At 38.2% G+C, this 18,461-nt stretch overlaps 1 protein-coding gene across 1 annotated transcript; it reads left to right on the forward strand.

The window, feature by feature from the left end:
- Positions 1–78: 78 nt before the first annotated feature.
- On the forward strand, positions 79–18,438 carry CHMP2B (charged multivesicular body protein 2B). The gene is made up of 6 exons (XM_044442609.1): positions 79–232; positions 12,432–12,523; positions 13,806–14,000; positions 15,985–16,087; positions 16,389–16,495; positions 17,301–18,438. The coding sequence occupies exons 1-6, from the start codon at positions 199–201 to the stop codon at positions 17,412–17,414; spliced, it is 645 nt and encodes a 214-aa protein (XP_044298544.1). The 5' UTR covers positions 79–198; the 3' UTR covers positions 17,415–18,438.
- Positions 18,439–18,461: the final 23 nt, after the last annotated feature.

Consider the following 18,461-nt stretch of genomic DNA (forward strand, 5'->3'; position numbering starts at 1 on the left):
GAGAGGCGGAGGCTCCGAGGGACGGCCTCTAGCCCAGCCTCTCCGCCGCCGCGCCCTCCCTCTCTCCGAGCGGCGGTTGCCTGAGCCTCGCCCGAGCGCGGGAGGCGGGTTCTTCGCTGTCGGCTGAAGTGGCTTCCTGGTCACCTGAGAAGCAGGAAGGAGCCTGGTGGCCCAATTCAACCCGCCGCCGCCGCCACCATGGCATCGCTTTTCAAGAAGAAGACGGTGGATGGTGAGTGCGGGCAGATCTTAGCCTTGCGGCGGTCTCCGTCGCTGGCGCTCTCGTGGTTGGGGTCCCGTTCTCCGGCCTTGGGGCGACCATTCCCCACCACCCCTCCGAGCGCCCTGGCGGCACTGACCCCCTTCTCAGGGCAGGGGCAGATTCCTTAACTTCAGCCTCCCCGCAAGCGCCTCGGGCCGCCCCTGGCACTGGCAAGAGCTTTCGGGAGAGTCTGCAGTTCAGGGAGTAACCAGTGTTTGCCAGTACTTCACGGAGTACCAGTACTTCTCTCCAAGGAATGACGGGCATGCGCCGTTTGCCACTCCCTTCACTTCTGTATACTTGCAGCTGAACTGGTGGCTCTTGATGTTAAGGCGCAGTGTATCGCTTTCTCATAGAAATAGCCCTCTAATCTTTATTGCAGGTTATCTTGACGTTCTGGGGCTGGGCTCCTTCAGTGCAGTACTAGATTATGACCATGCCTGGATGCAGACTTGGTTTCCTATCTATTTAGGAGTTAGTGCTGGCTCTAGTAATTTGTGCTAGTAAGACAAGGTGAGATAGAATGAACATGACTCATTCTATAAGTATACCTTAGGTAAAATGTAATGAGGCCGCATGCAGGCACTAAGAGACTGATAATACCTGCTTAATGACTGACTAGGACTGTGATTCCAGCTACACTTACCTGGGAACAAGCCTCATTGAACACAGTGGATTTTACTTCCAAGTAACCATGCAAAGGGGTGTATTGTTCAAATGAATTAATAGTGAGAATATTGTGAGCCACTTCTTAAAATGTATGAAAAGGTTTTTAATGGCTTCATTTAAAGCTATTCTGAGTAATGGTTAGAAAGTCTAAATTCAAGAAATTTCCAGAGTTCTGAAGCAGCAGAGACAACACACATCATTTCATTCAACATAAGCTTTCTTTCCAGCCCTGAACTGCTGGGACATGCTGGTGTTGGCACAGAGTTGGAAAGCTGTAACAAAAGCTCTTACTGTTCTGCTGAAAAACTGATGTCCTTTATTAGTAATGCTGCATATTGTTTCATATGTGTGCCTTTATTGTCTCCTAGAGATTGTATATGCACAAATTAGTGGTATATGCACAGATTATTTAGATATTGATATCTAAACCAGTAATCAGAGTAAAAGACAGAAGCTGTGTATTGTGCTTGAGGGATACCTTTCTCACTTTCAAGTAAGTTACCTCAGAGGAATGCTTTGAATTGTATTAAAGCAGGTGGTTATTTAGAGGCAAAGAGCAAATGCTGTGGCTGTTACCACATGCACTTTTGTCTTTTAGCTTGTTTAAATGAAATCCTTAAATCACAACAGGATGTTGTTTGTGTGATCTTTCTAGAGTTAAATTTGCATATTTATTATAAACTATTGTAATCACTTACATCTATTAGTTTTAATGCTGGCTACCTGCTATGTTCATGAACCAATATCTGGTCACGTAATAGCTGGTCAATATGCGTATAGTGTTTTACAACCAGAATGGATTTCAAAGCAGTTAATACAATCAGATGTATATTGATTTTGCCTGAGATGGTATTGCCTTAACAAGGGCAAATCTGAAAAACCAGGTAACAATTGGTGTTGTGTGACTTATGGCTCTGTTTCCTGAAAATAGTGATTGCAGAAGGGATACTGGAGGAACCAGTGTTTTTTTCAGAGTCCTCCCTTCCACTCTGCCAAGTGTGCCTTCCTACAGCCATGACCACTCTGAGCATATGGTATCAATAACTCCTAGCACACAAAAAGCTGAGAAGTGATTGTTGTAAAAGGCATTGGTGTATTTCGTTTACTTCCCAGGTCCCCTGCAGTCAGTCTGATCTAGCAATGGTGGGCAGTATCCAATACTGCACTTCTAGTGGAACATTCCACTAGTAACACTTCACAAACCAATAAGAGATGAGTTGAAACACTTACTTCCTAAAAGGGCACAAAGCCCACTGAACGAAGCTTTGCTGAATATTAGTTCAAGAAATTATGTTCCCACTGTTCCAGCAATAGGTCCCTCTTGCACAATGGAACTAGAGAGCAGAAGCAGCCCCACTTGAGAGGACCCTGATATCCATAAAACCTTGGCTACATCCCAGTTAGACTGTTGCAGTATGGTTTAGGAAGGCTACAAACAAGTGTCTAGAAGGGGCAGTTGGGGCAAAATGCACTGCTAACTGGTACAAAGTAGTACTAAATGACTAAGGCCCTAGATAACTGAGGGACTACCTGTCTTGCTAAGATCTGTAGGAAATGGTGGCAGAGGCCTGCTTGCTGAATATGCTGGAAAGGGTTTTCTTTGCTGTTTTCTTGGACTCTGGAATGTGTTTCTGTTGGAGCTATGACTTGCTTTTACTATTCAGGAAGGAGTCAAGAGGTACCTTTGTTTTAAGGTTTTTTTAAGGCCTTTGAGATTTTTTAGTTTTAGTTTGATAAACTGCCTGGATTGTATACTGCCCCCATGCGTTCAATAATTGTGCTTTCAATAATTGTTAATTGTGTGAATATTTGTTTTGTAAGCCGCCCCGAGGCTTTCTGCGAATGGGGCGGCATAAAACTATAATAATAATAATAATAATAATAATAATAATAATAAAAAGGGTATGTGTGTACAGGCAGTTACAAACATCTAAGTTACAACAAGCAGTACTTACAAATGAACTGCCATAAAGTCTATTAATTTTTTAAAAATACTGTGGAAAATCATCATCGCCATAGAGAGTAAGGAAGCATAAAGGAGAGAGGGAGGGACTCCAAAGCATCATAGTGAGAGAAGAAGAGCTTCCAGACATCACCATAAAGAGATAAAAAGCAAAGAGAGAGAGAGGAAGGGCATCCAATGCATGCCTTCTTGCACGGCCAATCCAGACAGGGAAACCTCTCTGGAATTTCCTTGCAGCAAAGAAGAGGTGCTGGTGAATTTGGGCCGCGGGATGGGCTAGAGATGTTAATGGCTTTCCCACAATAATGGGAATCCTGCACAGCTAACTCGTGCAAATGTGGACAGCCAACTCTACGTGATCTGTCTTGTATACAAATTTGATGTAAAGATAAAGTTCTGTTTTCTCAGGAATGGAACTAGTTTGTAAGCTGGACTGCCTGTATTCCCCAGGTAGATTTGGTTTAAATCACGGTTTAAATCACTATACAGTAAGATTAGATTTAAATCATGATTTTCTACATAATTTGCATGCATGTCTGTATTACCCATAGGTAAAGGAACTTCATTAAAATATTCCCAAAGTGGGTTGTTTTTATGGCATGCTGCCATTATAGGTTTTCTCCTCCAGGGAAAAATATGATAAACCTCAGGCTATATACAGAAGGTCCAAAGACTTGAGTATTCTGCTTAAAAGGTTTTATTTTCATTTTTACTGCTTGCCCCTCCTCATGCTTAGCTTCTTGTGCAGATCTATTCCACTCCCAACAGCATTAAGAGGTAAGGGGTTTATAACATTTTTTACTGTGAAGATGAGACATGTGATCTCTGCAGACACAAATTCAGTTTTGAGAACTGTAAAACCAAATATCTGTGATGATATCTTGTAGATAGAAAAAAATGCCCAATAATCTTACAAAAACCTCTAGAAAAGCATGATGTTGTAAATGGATTAATGGAATTCACCAATTTTACTAATAAATAAATAAACAAACTGCATGAGTATACAGCCTCATGCTACATAATTAAAAACTAATCCTTATTACATGATGAATAACATTTGGACTATAATGTATCTTAAATAGAAAAGATGCAGTAGAAGTGCTACACTCAGTATGCCCGCAAATTTGGAAAACTCAACACTGGCCACAGGATTGGAAAAGGTCAGTTTACATTCCGATCCCAAAGAAGGGCAATGCCAAAGAATGTTCAAACTACTGTACCATTGCACTCATTTCACATGCTAGCAAAGTGATGCTCAAAATCCTACAAGCTAGGCTCCTGCAGTATGTGGACCGAGAACTACCAGAAGTACAGGCAGGATTTCGAAGAGGGAGAGGAACTAGAGATCAAATTGCCAACATACGCTGGATCATGGAGAAAGCTAGGGAGCTCCAGAAAATCATCTACTTCTGCTTCATTGACTATGCTAAAGCCTTTGACTGTGTGGATCACAACAAATTGTGGCAAGTTCTTAAAGACATGGGAGTACCAGACCATCTCATTTGTCTCTTGAGAAACCTATATGTGGGTCAAGCAACAGTGAGAGCTGGACACAGAACCACTGATTGGTTCAAAATTGAGAAAGGAGTTCGGCAAGGCTGTCTACTGTTGCTCTGCCTATTTAACTTATATGCAAAGTACATCATGAGAAAGGCGGGGCTAGATGAATCACCAGTTGGAATTAAGATTGCTGGTACCTCAACCTCAGATATGCAGATGGTACCACTCTAATGGCAGAAAGTGAAGAGGAACGAAAGAGCCACTTGATGCGGGTGAAGGAGGAGAGTGCAAAAGTTGGCTTGAAACTCAACATGAAGAAAACTAAGATCATGGCATCCGGTCCTCTCACTTCCTGGCAAATAGACGGGGAACAAATGGAAGTAGTGAGAGATTTTATTTTCCTGGGCTCCAAGATCACCACAGACGGGGACTGCAGCCAAGAACTTAAGAGATGCTTGTTCCTGGGGAGGAAAGCTATGGCAAGTCTAGACAGCATACTAAAAAGCAGAGACATCACCCTGCCAACAATAGTGCATATAGTCAGGGCTATGGTTTTCCCAGTTGCAATGTATGGCTGCGAAAGCTGGACCATAAGGAAGGCCGAGCGCCGAAGAATTGAGGCCTTTGAATTGTGGTACTGGAGGAGACTCCTGCGAGTCCCTTGGACCACAAAGTGATCAAACCAGTCAGTCCTAGAGGAGATCAACCCTGAGTGCTCTTTAGAAGGCCAGATGCTGAAGATGAAACTCAAATACTTTGGCCACCTAATGAGAAGGAAGGACTCCCTGGAGAAGAGCCTAATGCTGGGAACAATAGATGGCAAAAGAAGAAGGGGACTGCAGAGGATGAGGTGGCTAGATGGAGTCACTGAAAAAGTTGGTGTGAGCTTGAGTGGATTCCGGGGGATGGTGGAGGACAGAAAGGCCTGGAGGAATGTTGTCCATGGGGTCATGATGGGTCGGACATGATTTCGCGACTAACAACAACAGCAACAAATAGAAAACTATCTTTAGATAGTTCTTTTCCCTCAAAAAGCATTTAATTTAAAAAAAAAAACAATTTAAATTTTATAAATCTATGTTTTTTAAAATCATCTGTTTTTATCCATCCTGTGTATTCCCTTATTTCTTTTTTCAGTCTTAATGGTTCAATAATGGTTTTCCAATCAGCCTACAATGATAAAATTCGATTTGAGTTGTTCGAAATTTTTACATTATGTGTTTACTATTCATAGACAGACAAAGAATATATGGTTACAATATATTGGAATATCATAAAAAACTTTATTTTTTATTTTGTGAGATGAAATTGCAGTTTCAAAGAATTGTGCATTAATTCTTTGAAAGAAATGGCTACTGTGTTTACAACTGGTGAATTTAAGTGTAAAACCCATGCTGAGTTATGGGTGATTTTATACAGGAAAAATCTTATTGAAAGATTTTATGGAAGATAATTCTGCCCCTTCGCTCCCTTGTATACTCTCAAATGGATCTATGAGAAGTAGAGGCTTCCGTTCAGAGCTTCTCAGGGAATAGACATGAAGAAATCTTGTGTCCAGAAATCTCAGAATCACAGACCAGGAGAATGTACATTCAAATTCACATGGAATATGCTACATTCAGTTTCAGCAGTTTATTGACGGGACACCGCAGGAATCCCTCTCTGACAGAGGAAAAACCAACAGCACTGTCAGGTAGCCAGTATACTGAACTGGCTTTGAGCTTCCAGAGCATGTGCAGAGTTTTTATAAGTGTGGGTCACTTACAGTTTTAGGGCAGTGATGAGATTCTGAATGGGTGAAAAGGTGAAGACAATGGGCAAGTGCAAAAAAAAAAAAATACAGAAACATTGAGAAATCATTACAGAAATCAGGAAAAACATGATGCATCAAAGGCTTGAGTAACAAATCAATCAAGAGTTACAGCATTCTAATAGGTTTCAATGTTTTGGTTTTTACAATTAGTGAAACAAAATTACTTAAGAGAAAGCATGAGCTGGCTAGGTATTTTTACATTGTAAAGGAAGTGCAGCTGCCCTGAAGCATGCAACATTGTTTCCATTCTGTTTCAGCTGGTCAGTCAGGAGCTGTCTGAGAGCTGGTGGATCATTAGCATAGCTTGGGGCCATTTTTCCTTTTTCTTCCCCCAGAAGGAACTAGGAAGGAAAAACCCTGCAGGTGGGGGTGGGGGTGAACCAGCAAGGCTTATAAAACTTGCAAGTATAGGTGTATTTTTCATAATGTTTAGAAAGCTGACATTCTCAAGAAGCTGAGATGTAACAATATATAGTTAGACTGATGGGCACCCTTCTGAAAAGTTGCTTTGGAGAGTTTCCCTACAGAGCAGATTTTGAGACTGTGCAAGATTTAAATGGAATTGCATCCACCAGCATAATAACACTAGTGGATACATCCAATAGTTACAAGCTCTCTGTAGTTATACTCCAGAAGAGGGGAACTGTTTTGTACAACCTGTCTTGGGTATGTATTACTTCTTGAATCATTTTACCTCTTTCAAGGAGTTATTTTATGAAGAAATTACATAGAACTGTATACTAATCACAGCTTAAGTGAAATTAAGTGGGAAAAATCAGCAGTGGAAATGGGCTGAGCTATTTTGCTCTGATTCTCATTTTTGCTGAATCATTCATTGGGCTTGAGTTTGTTGTAGCCCTTAACATTCTGTTATGTTTTGCTTACTCATCATTTGCTATATTTTTAAAAAAGCAAAATGATAGTTATGCTGGCCCACAGTACAAATGTCAATAGTAGCATTGTCCTACTGCAGGTATATACACTTCTCAACTTTAATTTAAAAACTATATTTAGCTGTATGGAAATACTTACATTAAATTATATTGTGCACATTTGTTTACATACTCTGCCTTAATCTCCCCTGTTAGCCTTCACTGGGGACTAGGACTGTTATGATAGCTTTCAAACCTTTGAAGCCAGCATGCTTATTTGTACATCATTCATTGTGTTGTTGTTTTGAGAGTACTGCTTACCCCACTTTGGTGACATCACTTGTGAAATTTTGTTGTGCCTGTTATGATGAGGTGGAGATACATTCACAAAACAATCATGCAGTTATCTGAATGATGATAATCTGATAGTGAAGTTTTTACCATCAAGATTTTTTTACTTCTCCTTTTTTTTAAAAAATAGCTTTGGCCTTCTAATTTAAAACTCTTTGGATAGAAACATTTCCTTTCCAACCTCAGCGTTCTTCATTTTCATTCCTAATTACTAGTCCCAATCCAAATCAAGCCTAAGGATTTTGCTAATTACTTTTGTCTGTGCTGGTTACCATGAATTGTGAATTATACTGTAATTCTTCCAAGAATGGTGTTGCATCTGTGAATATTAAACTACTGTGATTATTGCCGTCTTTTGATTTCCTTCCCAGGTGATTTTTCCATTGCCTGTAACACTGTAGGAGAGATAGTGTATGTATTTGTGTGAGAGAGCAAGAGTAGTGTACATGTCTGTTAGCATACATTAAAATGTTTCCTGTCAGCACCTCTTTTCCCTGAAATAATTGAATTCTGGTATGACTTGGAACTGTAGTGAGAAAAGAGTATTTCAAGAAAGACTAATGTTAACTTTAAAAATAAATAGATGGTTGTACTTCATGCCTTATTCATTTTTGACAGTCTAGATTGTAGGAAGCAGCACCATCATATCTTTATTGTAAGTTCATTTCTTTAGGTTGTGAAACCAAGATGGAAACTTACTTTTGGGAATGTTTCATTTTCAAAAGAAATGGGATTTTTAATAGAATAAGACTGGTATTCTCAGTTTAAACTGGAGAAAATGTCTTTCTTCTCAGCAACTCCAGATAAATTATTTTAGCTTTATTGTATACTACTTCAAAACTGCTTCAGGCATAAAAAATCCACAAACTATACTTTTTTTATAAAGGGATAGATAAATGTAATCTTTGACTGGCAGTCCTATAATTTAAAAAACTGTATTCCATCTAGAAGCCATGGTTCTGTCTCTAGTTCACCACTATCTCTATACCACTTGCTTTTCTTTGAGTAGGAGAGAATAACTGATGCTGCCAGTCTGCAAATTGTGATGTCTCTGTGATGTGAAAGGACTTTAAAAGTAATTGAAAGTATTCTCATCTGGTAAGACACAACTGCTCAATTCATAGCTAATGAAACAGGGTGGTTATTGAAAAAAACATTTCCCATCCTGTTTACTAAAAGCATTCTTAAACATATTCACATACAAGGGAGGCCCATGAAAGCCTCAGTGTTATACGTGCACTAAGTCAATATTCACGCACTTTCTTCTGTGCCCCTTAAAAGAGAAATGAAGCTGACTTGTAAATAAGCCCATAGGTCTAAAAATAGGTTGTAAAAACTTTGACTAGCTTTTGGAGACTAGAAATAACCTGCATTTCCAAGCCGATGTCTTTTAAGGCAAGAAAGATACTCTTAACAGTTTTTGGTGTGTGTATGTGGGGATGGAGGGGTCTCTTTAAGCCTTCTGCCAAAGTGGTTGATAAAGCATTGAAAGACAGCTATCCCTGCTTTGACTGTGCAGAATTCCTTGCCTCCGAAGGCTACCAAGTGAATTTTTAAAACCAGTGTAGAATTAAGAATAAAGGCCTTAAACACCTTTGTGCTACAATGCAGTACCTTGAAAGTTCATGGTTTGTTGAAATTTTGTCAGGGCATCAAGATGGAGAATAAGTATAATTTTCAACTGTAACATTTTTTCAAACGTTTGTTTGGGGTAGTTCCCTTTCTATAACTAAATGGCAGGAAAAACAGAACAATTTGAAGAGAGAGTGTTTAGGCGCGTTAGGTCATAGTTAAGATAGGTCATTTAAGCCTTGCAGTACCACTTAACTTGGTTGTGCTTGGCCACATCACTTGTTTATTTGAAAATGTATCTGGTTATACTAAATATATGGCTTACTGTCTAATAGCCAAATTCTTTGGGTGATTTAAAGTAATTTATGAAGAGACTATAATTCTAAGACTAGACAAGATGGTAGTGGAAGTAAGTGCATATTGAAAAGGAATATTGTTTATTGCCTAATTGCCATACAAGTTTCACTCAAGAGGTAATGAAATAGTAAAAATACAGGTATCCCTTGCTTAACACGGTTTTGATTAATCCAGGTTTTGATTAACACGGTAAAATTAATTGCAACCATCCCTTGGTATATGTGGCAGAGTTTTAATTAACATGACTTTTAAAATTTGCCACAAACAGTTGTGGGCATAATGACGTCATTCCTCTCACCCAACTGTGATCTCAGGGGTCCTGCAAGTGTGACGTTGGCAGTATTTGTATTACAAGTTCCAATTATTCATTGTAAGTTTTAGAACCCATTGACCATGTCGAAAAACCAGAGTACCAGGCCATCAAGCAAAGAAAGGAAAAGGAAAATAATATCCTTAGATACAAAATTTGATATAATTAAAAGACTTAAGTTGCTGCATCTACATTTCCTGCTGAGCTGCAGAAATTATCAAAGAAAATAATTATGATTACCACCAAATTTTCAACATAGATGAAACTGCCCTGTACTGGAAAAAAATATCATCTAGAACTTTAAAATTAAAACAAGAAGCAGTGCATCCTGGTTATAAAATATTAAGACATCTCATAACTATTATGCACAGAGGGAATGAAAATGCAGATTTTAAACTGAAGCTACTGTTTTTCCACCAGACTGAGAACTCAAGGGCTTTTCAAAGGTGTAACAAGAACTCGTTACCTGTACTTAGGAAGGCGAATTGTGAGGCTTATAATTTATACCATTGATTATTAAATTTGATTAACATGGTTTTGATATACACGGCAATATTGTGTGATCAATTAACAGCGTTAATCGAGGGATACCTGTACACAGTAACATAGTTGGGATTTGGAGGCTTTTTTCTGATGCACTAGATATACTGTATTGGAGTCACAATCCAAAACAGCATGTCTGTTCTAGTTTTTTAATTATATATGCAAAAATCTTATCACTGAGAGCAGGTACTTGCTAACAGAAGGCAAGCTACTAAGTATTGTACTAAGTATAATAATACTTTTTTATTTTGCCAGACTTCTGATAATAAAGTTCTGTTTCCATTTTTATCCTAGACTGATTTGTCTTGTTCTTAATTTGATTGTATTTTTATTTTTTTGGGTAATTTTTTACCCCATCCAAGACCCAGTGCATCTCAGGATGGCTTACAGTTCAAATTGTATGAAAATTGACATTACTAGTTGTTTCATTTTGTGTGTGAACATATTTGTGAGTTGCGTTGTGTTTTGGTTTGGCTTACATCCTTAGGTCTTGTTCATAAATGCAGTCTCCAGTGACTGAAAGAATATGGGAGGGTATGTTGTGGGATAACACTCTCATGGCAGAAAGTGAAGGGGAACTAAAGAGCCTCTTGATGTGGGTGAAGGAGGAGAGTGCAAAAGTTGGTTTGAAACTCGTGCTGGCAGAGACTCCTGCGAGGCCCTTGTACGGCACGGCAATCAAACCGGTCAGTCCTAGAGGAGATCAACCTTGACTGCTCTTTAGAAGGCCAGATACTGAAGATGAAACTCAAGTACTTTGGCCACCAAATGAGAAGGAAGGACTCCCTGGAGAAGAGCCTAATGCTGGGAACAATAGATGGCAAAAGAAGAAGGGGACAGCGGAGAATGAAGTGGCTAGATGGAGTCACTGAAACAGTTGGTGTGAGCTTAAGTGGACTCAGGGGGATGGTGGAAGACAGGAAGGCCTGGAGGAATGCTGTGATGCATCGGACACGACTTTGCAACTAGCAACATGTGGGAATGTAGCAATAGGCCCGTCCCTTTGCCTATTTGCATTAATTTAAAGGCTTCATTCATTCATTCATTTAATTTGTTTAAAGGCTGCCCATTAGCATCACGTTCTCTGATGCATGTGATGCTCTTCTTGATATTTATTCAGTAGTAGAAACTCTTAAAAAGGTTACTAAAATATATAGCATTACCTACGTGAGAATGGATATATAAACGGAAACTATAAGAATATCTGAAAAGGGTTAACATAATGCTTACAATCAGTTGCTGATGCTGTTACTGCTTAGTGCAGAACACTCTTTTTAAAAGGACATGTCTGTAGCACATACTCGAGTATCTGTAGTACCTATCCCATTCAGGATATCTGAACCTTTGACCAGGAATAGTGTCTACATGTGTGGTAAATCAAGCTTGGTTATACATTGGGCTGTATGTTTTTGTCTTAATTTACTCCTTTAGTGGGATGGGACCCTCACTCTTTTTAGGATTGCCTGTCTATGCTTTAAGATTGAGTCTGAACTTTTTAAAAAATCATGAAAGGAAAATGCAATTAGGTGCTTCTTCTATGATTTAAGCTTGTGAATGCTGTAGCTGACAGAAGTTTCTTTCTTATTATGTTATTTATGCTTATAAGAGTTATAATTATTCCTTTTTCAGGAATTATAAAAGGAATTATTATTCTTTTTCCTTTTATAATCCAGCCAGATCTGTCTAGAATCCCATTCAATAAAATGGGTGTATGTTATGATTCTCTTACAGGCTGCAAGACTAACATTTTTTTCCCCTGCAATCCTATATTTAGACATGAAAAAATCCTTCAACTCCAAGCATTTCCCAGCCAGCCATGGCTAGCTGTGAGTTATAAAATGTTCAGATTAAACATACTTAAGATTGCACCTTCAGTATCTAAAAAAGGCATTTAAAACATATTAGTTAGCTTTTAGACTTGTGGAATGCCCTGGGATCATATAGTCAGTGTTGCAAATTTAGGATTATGAAGTTTTATTCAAGATCATAGAGATGCACTAAATCACATTAAGTAGTAACAACTTCTGTAATAAGGTGTGTGCTCTAATAGAGTGTCAAGAATTGTTTATTATCCTAGTAGTTGAAAACATTCCTGTAAACATTCCAGTAGTAGAGAACATTATTATAGTGTAGCAAATGAGCTTTCATGTAAGAAATTGTATATCTTTTATACATTTTTCCTTATCTGCAGTATTAACCAGAAATATTTTGTGTTTCAGATATAATTAAAGAGCAAAACAAGGAGCTAAGAGGTACACAGAGAGCTATAGTAAGGGATCGAGCAGCTTTGGAGCGACAGGAAAAACAGCTGGTAAGTAGATCAGAGAATTTTAGTTCATTAGAGGTATGCACTCAGTATAAGATTAGATCTGGACTTGAAGTGTTTCAGCAAAATTGTGCTCAAAGCAATCTGGAGGCAATCTAATTTGATACAGGTACTGAATCTGAGTCAAGACTGGGAAATCCAAAGCTTTGTGCCTCCGATTGACTATCGTGGAAAATAGAAAATAACTTTAACTTTCAGTCTGTTAGAAGTAGATATTTGTAACCATTAGATGGCTTATACCAGCCTGATGTCAAAATAACAGGTGCATTGTATTTCGTAGTATGCATATAAATATTCTTTATTTTTGAGGGAACTACTGATGCCTTCTGCGGGGAATGGGTTAGCCAAGTTTAAGATGAAAGAAGTTCAGAGATCCCTGTGAAAGAGCAGCTTTTACATTTTGAGAGTATTCCAAAGATGATATGTTTATCCCACTATGTTCCATGTAAAAACCTTTCTTCTGAAAAAAAGAAATAGCATCAAGATTTCCCTACATAGGAAAACTATGAAATTACAGAAGGATTGATGGGATGTGGAACAGAAGCCCTCACATTTGGAGATGGGGAATGATTTATTCATTATTTTTCCTGTCCATCCATGGGTTTTGAGCTATTTGTATGGAAGCTATAGCCATCGTAGAAATGGGAAGAAATCTGCAGTTTCAGAAGCATTGGTACAGAGATTAAGAAGTTATGATGACTCAAAACCACTTTTAAGGGTTTTTTTTTTTAATAGTAAGGCCTAGATTTTAAAGACTGTTATAAAACATGTTTTGTGGTGAAAAGATTACTCTTTCAGTCACTGAACCCTATTCCTTTCCTCACTCCTTGCTTGGTGTGTTTAGGCGAAGAATGAGTGCAGCCTCATGTAGGGACTAACTTCAGTTCTGTTCATTTTGGAGAGAGTTCTGCTTTGCTTAAGTAAGCTCCAGAATGATCCAAAATGACCCAATTTGGCTTCTGTCTCAGCAAAATTCAATTCAAATCCCTTAGTTTAGATTTAATTGTAATGTGCCCAAAGTGGTTGTGGTAAATAAGAGTTCATTAATCCATCTCCAAAGCACCATATCTTGTTGTACTCTAGTTTTTGATTTTGGATACATAGGGTTTTTTTTTCTTTCATTTGCCTCCAGGTAGATATCTCACTTGTCTTTGTTTGGGAAAGAATTATCATATTGGAGGTGCTTACGTGTTTCCTGAATAAATTATTATACTATTGTAAAAGACAAAATCAATGCAAACTAAAGGGAGCTTTCTTTAATCAATAGGAATTGGAAATAAAGAAAATGGCTAAGACAGGAAATAAAGAAGCTTGTAAGGTTCTAGCAAAGCAGCTTGTACAGCTGAGAAAACAGAAAACTCGAACTTATGCTGTTAGCTCAAAAGTTACATCCATGTCTACTCAAACAAAACTGATGAATTCACAGATGAAAATGGCAGGAGCAATGTCAACAACTGCAAAGGTAAGCACTTAGGCCTAAATATCTCAAACACTGCGCATGAGGAACTGTTTTACATAGGCACAAAAAATACTATTCAGAAATCTAAAATAATGCAATATTTTGTTACATGAAGTACAGATAGCATCATGTCTGCAACTTAGAGTAGAAATTGTTCCTTTCTAGAGTATGCTTCTGTAAAACAGCTACATTGATTTTATTTAGCTGGTCCGTGTATTCTCAAAAAGATGCTGTAATATGTTATCCACTAACAGGTATATGTACAACCTTGCAAATACGTCTCTAAGGAGTGTTTGTTTGCTAACCCAATCTCTCACTGTCAGTTTGTATTGCAGCTGGGTAAGCACAGTGTAGTGCCACATTGGGATGTATGTGCATAGGAACACTTGCATTCTCTTCTGTCCTTGAAAGGAGCATAGGGGTCTATGGGGAAAGAAGTATGGTCTGTGTTATCATGATGCCTGAACTGTTCGTTTGTTTGTGGGTGGGCCAAGGGCACTGAAACAGCAGTATCCATCTATATAGCTGCTGTTTCCAGTTTTAGACAGTCAGGATAGTACTCTACTTGAGATAGTGCTGTACTTGTAACAGTCTTAGGCTTAAATGGTAGGTGCCTAGAAGATGCTGTGATTTGACATTGGATGAATCTTTTGCTATTTTCACCTTCCCAGTTGGGTTGGAAGTTTTATACATTGCATGTTTCCTTAAGATATGGCTCACATGTGCACCATGTTGTCATGTTTATATTCCATAGTTCCTCTGAGGAGTTTAGGGCAAAGTATTTAGTCTCAACAGTAACCTAACCCTATGGTTTGAGGGAGAGATGTGTGTGAGATAATACTAAGGATTCATAGCTAAGCACAGATTTGAACTTAAGTAAATAATTTACTGGAACTTTGTATTTGAGATGTGTTAACTGTGATACAGAGAGCATCTTCTGACATATACAAGGGCTTTCATTGATACAGCCTGTCTTAAAAATGTACAAAACAATAACTCCTTACTTTCTATCAGAAATAACTTTTAATGGGTTACTGTTAAGATTCTGAAGCCCCTAAGAAAGTGAGGCTTGACTCACTGGTTTGTTTTCCACAGGTTATATGGAACTTTTCTCTCATATTCTTAACTCTAAAGTCTAGAAAGTATGCTGAAAGTATTTCTGATATGACAAGGCTCTGGACTAAAAAATAAATTAATATATTAAGTGCTTAATGATATACACATCAATTTAAAAGCAAAAATAAGTATGCATAGGGTCATGGCCACAAATGTTTGGCAGCCTATGCTTTTTAACAATCTGCATGGGACCTATGTATTCCTACAAGTCCTATGAACGAAGAGTATCCTATGAACCAAGAGTTTCCTAGTTGTAAATAAAATGAGCTTAAAATTCATTTACATGCAAATTTGTACTGCTGCTAGTCTTATGCTAGAATTTATTTCTATTTTATATATGATAGTTTTATATGTTTAAATATATATTGTGTATTATACTGTATATTATGTTTTTAAGTTGTTGTGAACCACCCAGAAAGCTTCTGTTATTGGGCAAATACATAATAAATTAATTTTAGTAAATAAGGTGTTTGGAAAATGCATAAATAGGCTAGGCCATCCTCCTTCAACCTTATAGTTCCTCAGGCCCCTTGCAGTACAACTCCCATCAGCCCTAGCCAACATGTCCTGTGATCAAGCATAACAGGAGTTGTACTTCAAATCAGCTTGAGGGCACCTGGTTCAGGAAGGCTGGGCTGGACTAGACTGAGTGTAAAGGATTGATTACTACATAGTGGTGCATTCTATTTGCTGCCTGGGTCTAGATGTATAAATGTTATACAATTTTGAGCTCAATATTACACAATTTTATTTCTTACAAGGTACAATTTTCTTTTTTCTTGAATACCTTAGAAGTGTATAAATGGTTTTGTGTTGTTTTTATTACTTGATCATTCTTCCGTATTCACAAGACTATCTTGTATATTGCCAGACAATGCAAGCTGTTAATAAAAAGATGGATCCACAGAAGACATTGCAAACTATGCAAAACTTCCAGAAAGAAAATATGAAAATGGAAATGACTGAAGAAATGAGTAAGTTATGTTTTTATTGAATGCCAGTACCATGATGGCATTGATTCAGGTTCCTACTGACAGTGCTAAACATTTGGTAAACAAACAGCCAAGGTTTGTGAAGGCTTGCTAGCCTCCATGAAGCCTGGCTCAAATGCTTTGGTTGTAACTGGTACAGACAAATGGTCTGGAAATAATCTACATGAAAAGCAGATCAGGGAAAAGTATGGTTTACTGGGGCATTAAAATGATGTGAATTATTCCAGCACAGCTGTACTGTTACTGGGCTAATTAACTTCTGGGTTTTCATTTTTCTTTCAAGTCAATGATACCCTGGATGATATCTTTAATGATTCTGATGAAGAACAAGAAAGTCAGGATATTGTAAACCAAGTCCTTGATGAAATTGGAATTGAAATTTCTGGAAAGGTATGAAGAAATTATCTTCTCCTGTCACTGAAACCCTCCCTTGGCTGTACACCCTTTTCAGTATCATCATTTCATTTTGATAACCCTTGTAGTTGAAGCTGAAAAAACCTTCAAAGCCCTCTTGAAACTACCTGGATTCATAAGCCTCAGGGGGGGACCATCTTAATAGGTGGAGGGGAAAAAGCAACTGTCAGGCTAAATCTCAGCAGGCAATGATCTGTCCAAGATAAATGGACTGAGTTAAAGGCCCCCACATTCAGAGCATCATCCTCGAATCCAGTTGGAAGGACTAAGTGTAGATTATGCACTTCCTTAAGTGTCAGGTGATAACACACTGGAACAGTTCCATGGTTGTCATGAAGGCCATGAAATCCTCAGCCACCCCAGATAGTGTGCCCTCAGTATGAATGTTCACATTCCCTGAGCCAACAGCCTGGGGAATTGCATCACATCCAAGGGCACTTCTATCAGTTTAAGTAAAGCAACTGATGGATTGGAGAGTAGACAGTACACCAGCAGTTGTCTCACTGGCCCAACACAAAGCACAACTACTCCAAACCATTCATTGGATGGACAGGGTGCCCGGGGAGAGTAAATTCTTATAGTTCACTGTAATCACACGAACTCCTCAATGCTATGCTGTTGCTAAACCAAATACCTCATTGGCCACAAACAGGAGAGACTAACTCTCCCCATTCACCCACACAGTAGTTCTCTGTTTACCTGTATCTATCTGCTAACATCACAACTGCTTTTTGTCATTTCAGTTACCTACATTAAGCTTTTCCTCATTTCTTTTTAATAGATGGCCAAGGCTCCTTCGGCTGCCAGAGGCATGCCATCTGCATCTACATCCCAAAGTGCCACAATTTCAGATGAAGAGATCGAACGGCAGCTCAAAGCTCTGGGGGTGGATTAACCTCATACTGAACATGCAGCCTGCCTTCTAGAGTTATCCCATGTGTCATGAACATACACATGAACTTTCAACACAAGTTCCAGTAAAAACCAAAATCCTTTGCAAACCTTGCCTAAGCCATTACTGTTGACAATAAATTCAGGAGGCAGTTGGAAGAAGTATTTGCAAACAATTGAGAGAAAACAATACAAACTGTGTATAATTTGTATTCACTTGACCATATTGTGATCTACTGTAAACATGATAATCTGTTACAAATGATCTCAATTTGGATTGGTTGTGTTTAGCTTTTCCTCCAAAAATTACCTTGCTTGATGAACACCATTTTCTTTCTCTGTCTTTTTTTTTTGTGGGGGAGTGGTGCTGTCCTAACCTTCCATAAGTTATTGCAAGTAGCCTTTCTTTGTTTTCAGATAAGTTTCTGTTGTGAATACCGTAAGAAACTTCTTAATTTATGATATGACTTAAATGAAGCCTCACTTTTTCTTTCTATTGGAAGGTGGCAATTATCATCTTCAGGTGAAGGATTTATAAAAAGTTTAAGTAGCCTTTTATTAAGCACCTTTTTAGCATATCATTTTTGATTCAGCCATGTGTTACAGTGAGATGTAATCTAGAATTTTCATACAGTACTATTATCCAGTTAGTGGAATTGCGTTGAAAGCAAGGTTGTGGTCTAGCAGTATTTTGTGTTTTCACAATGGGTTGTAAGGAAAGTGCTGAATAACTTCCATTGTACTGTAACATAGCTAACTTGAAAAAAAAAACATTTGTGCCTTTGTGTATATACTGCTTGGTTTCTTTTAATTAAGCTTTGAATTGTGAAAAATGTAATGTTAAGCCATTATCTCAACTTAGATAGCACTGAAAGTTATGTGAAAACTGTAACTGCTGCTACAAAGTATGTAAATTAACACCTGGAAAGGCATCTTTTTTCCTGAAATAACTTTTGTACATACCACTATGCAGCATTTATCATTGAACAAGTGTTTTCTTTGAAAATATACTTTATTGTCCAATGTTCTATGTTTGTTCTATGTTTTATCC

This window comes from Varanus komodoensis, unplaced genomic scaffold, assembly GCF_004798865.1.
Source record: "Varanus komodoensis strain SLA01 unplaced genomic scaffold, ASM479886v1 scaffold4, whole genome shotgun sequence".
In the NCBI taxonomy this organism is placed as follows: domain Eukaryota; kingdom Metazoa; phylum Chordata; class Lepidosauria; order Squamata; family Varanidae; genus Varanus; species Varanus komodoensis.

What these genes read in the sequence shown, in the direction of transcription:
- CHMP2B (XM_044442609.1), top strand. Translation starts at nt 199, where the DNA reads ATGGCATCGCTTTTCAAGAAGAAGACGGTGGATG. An exon ending in CAAGAAGAAGACGGTGGATG is followed by an intron (nt 233 to 12,431) that starts GTGAGTGCGGGC and finishes TTTGTGTTTCAG; the next exon opens with ATATAATTAAAGAGCAAAAC. An exon ending in CAATGTCAACAACTGCAAAG is followed by an intron (nt 14,001 to 15,984) that starts GTAAGCACTTAG and finishes GTATATTGCCAG; the next exon opens with ACAATGCAAGCTGTTAATAA.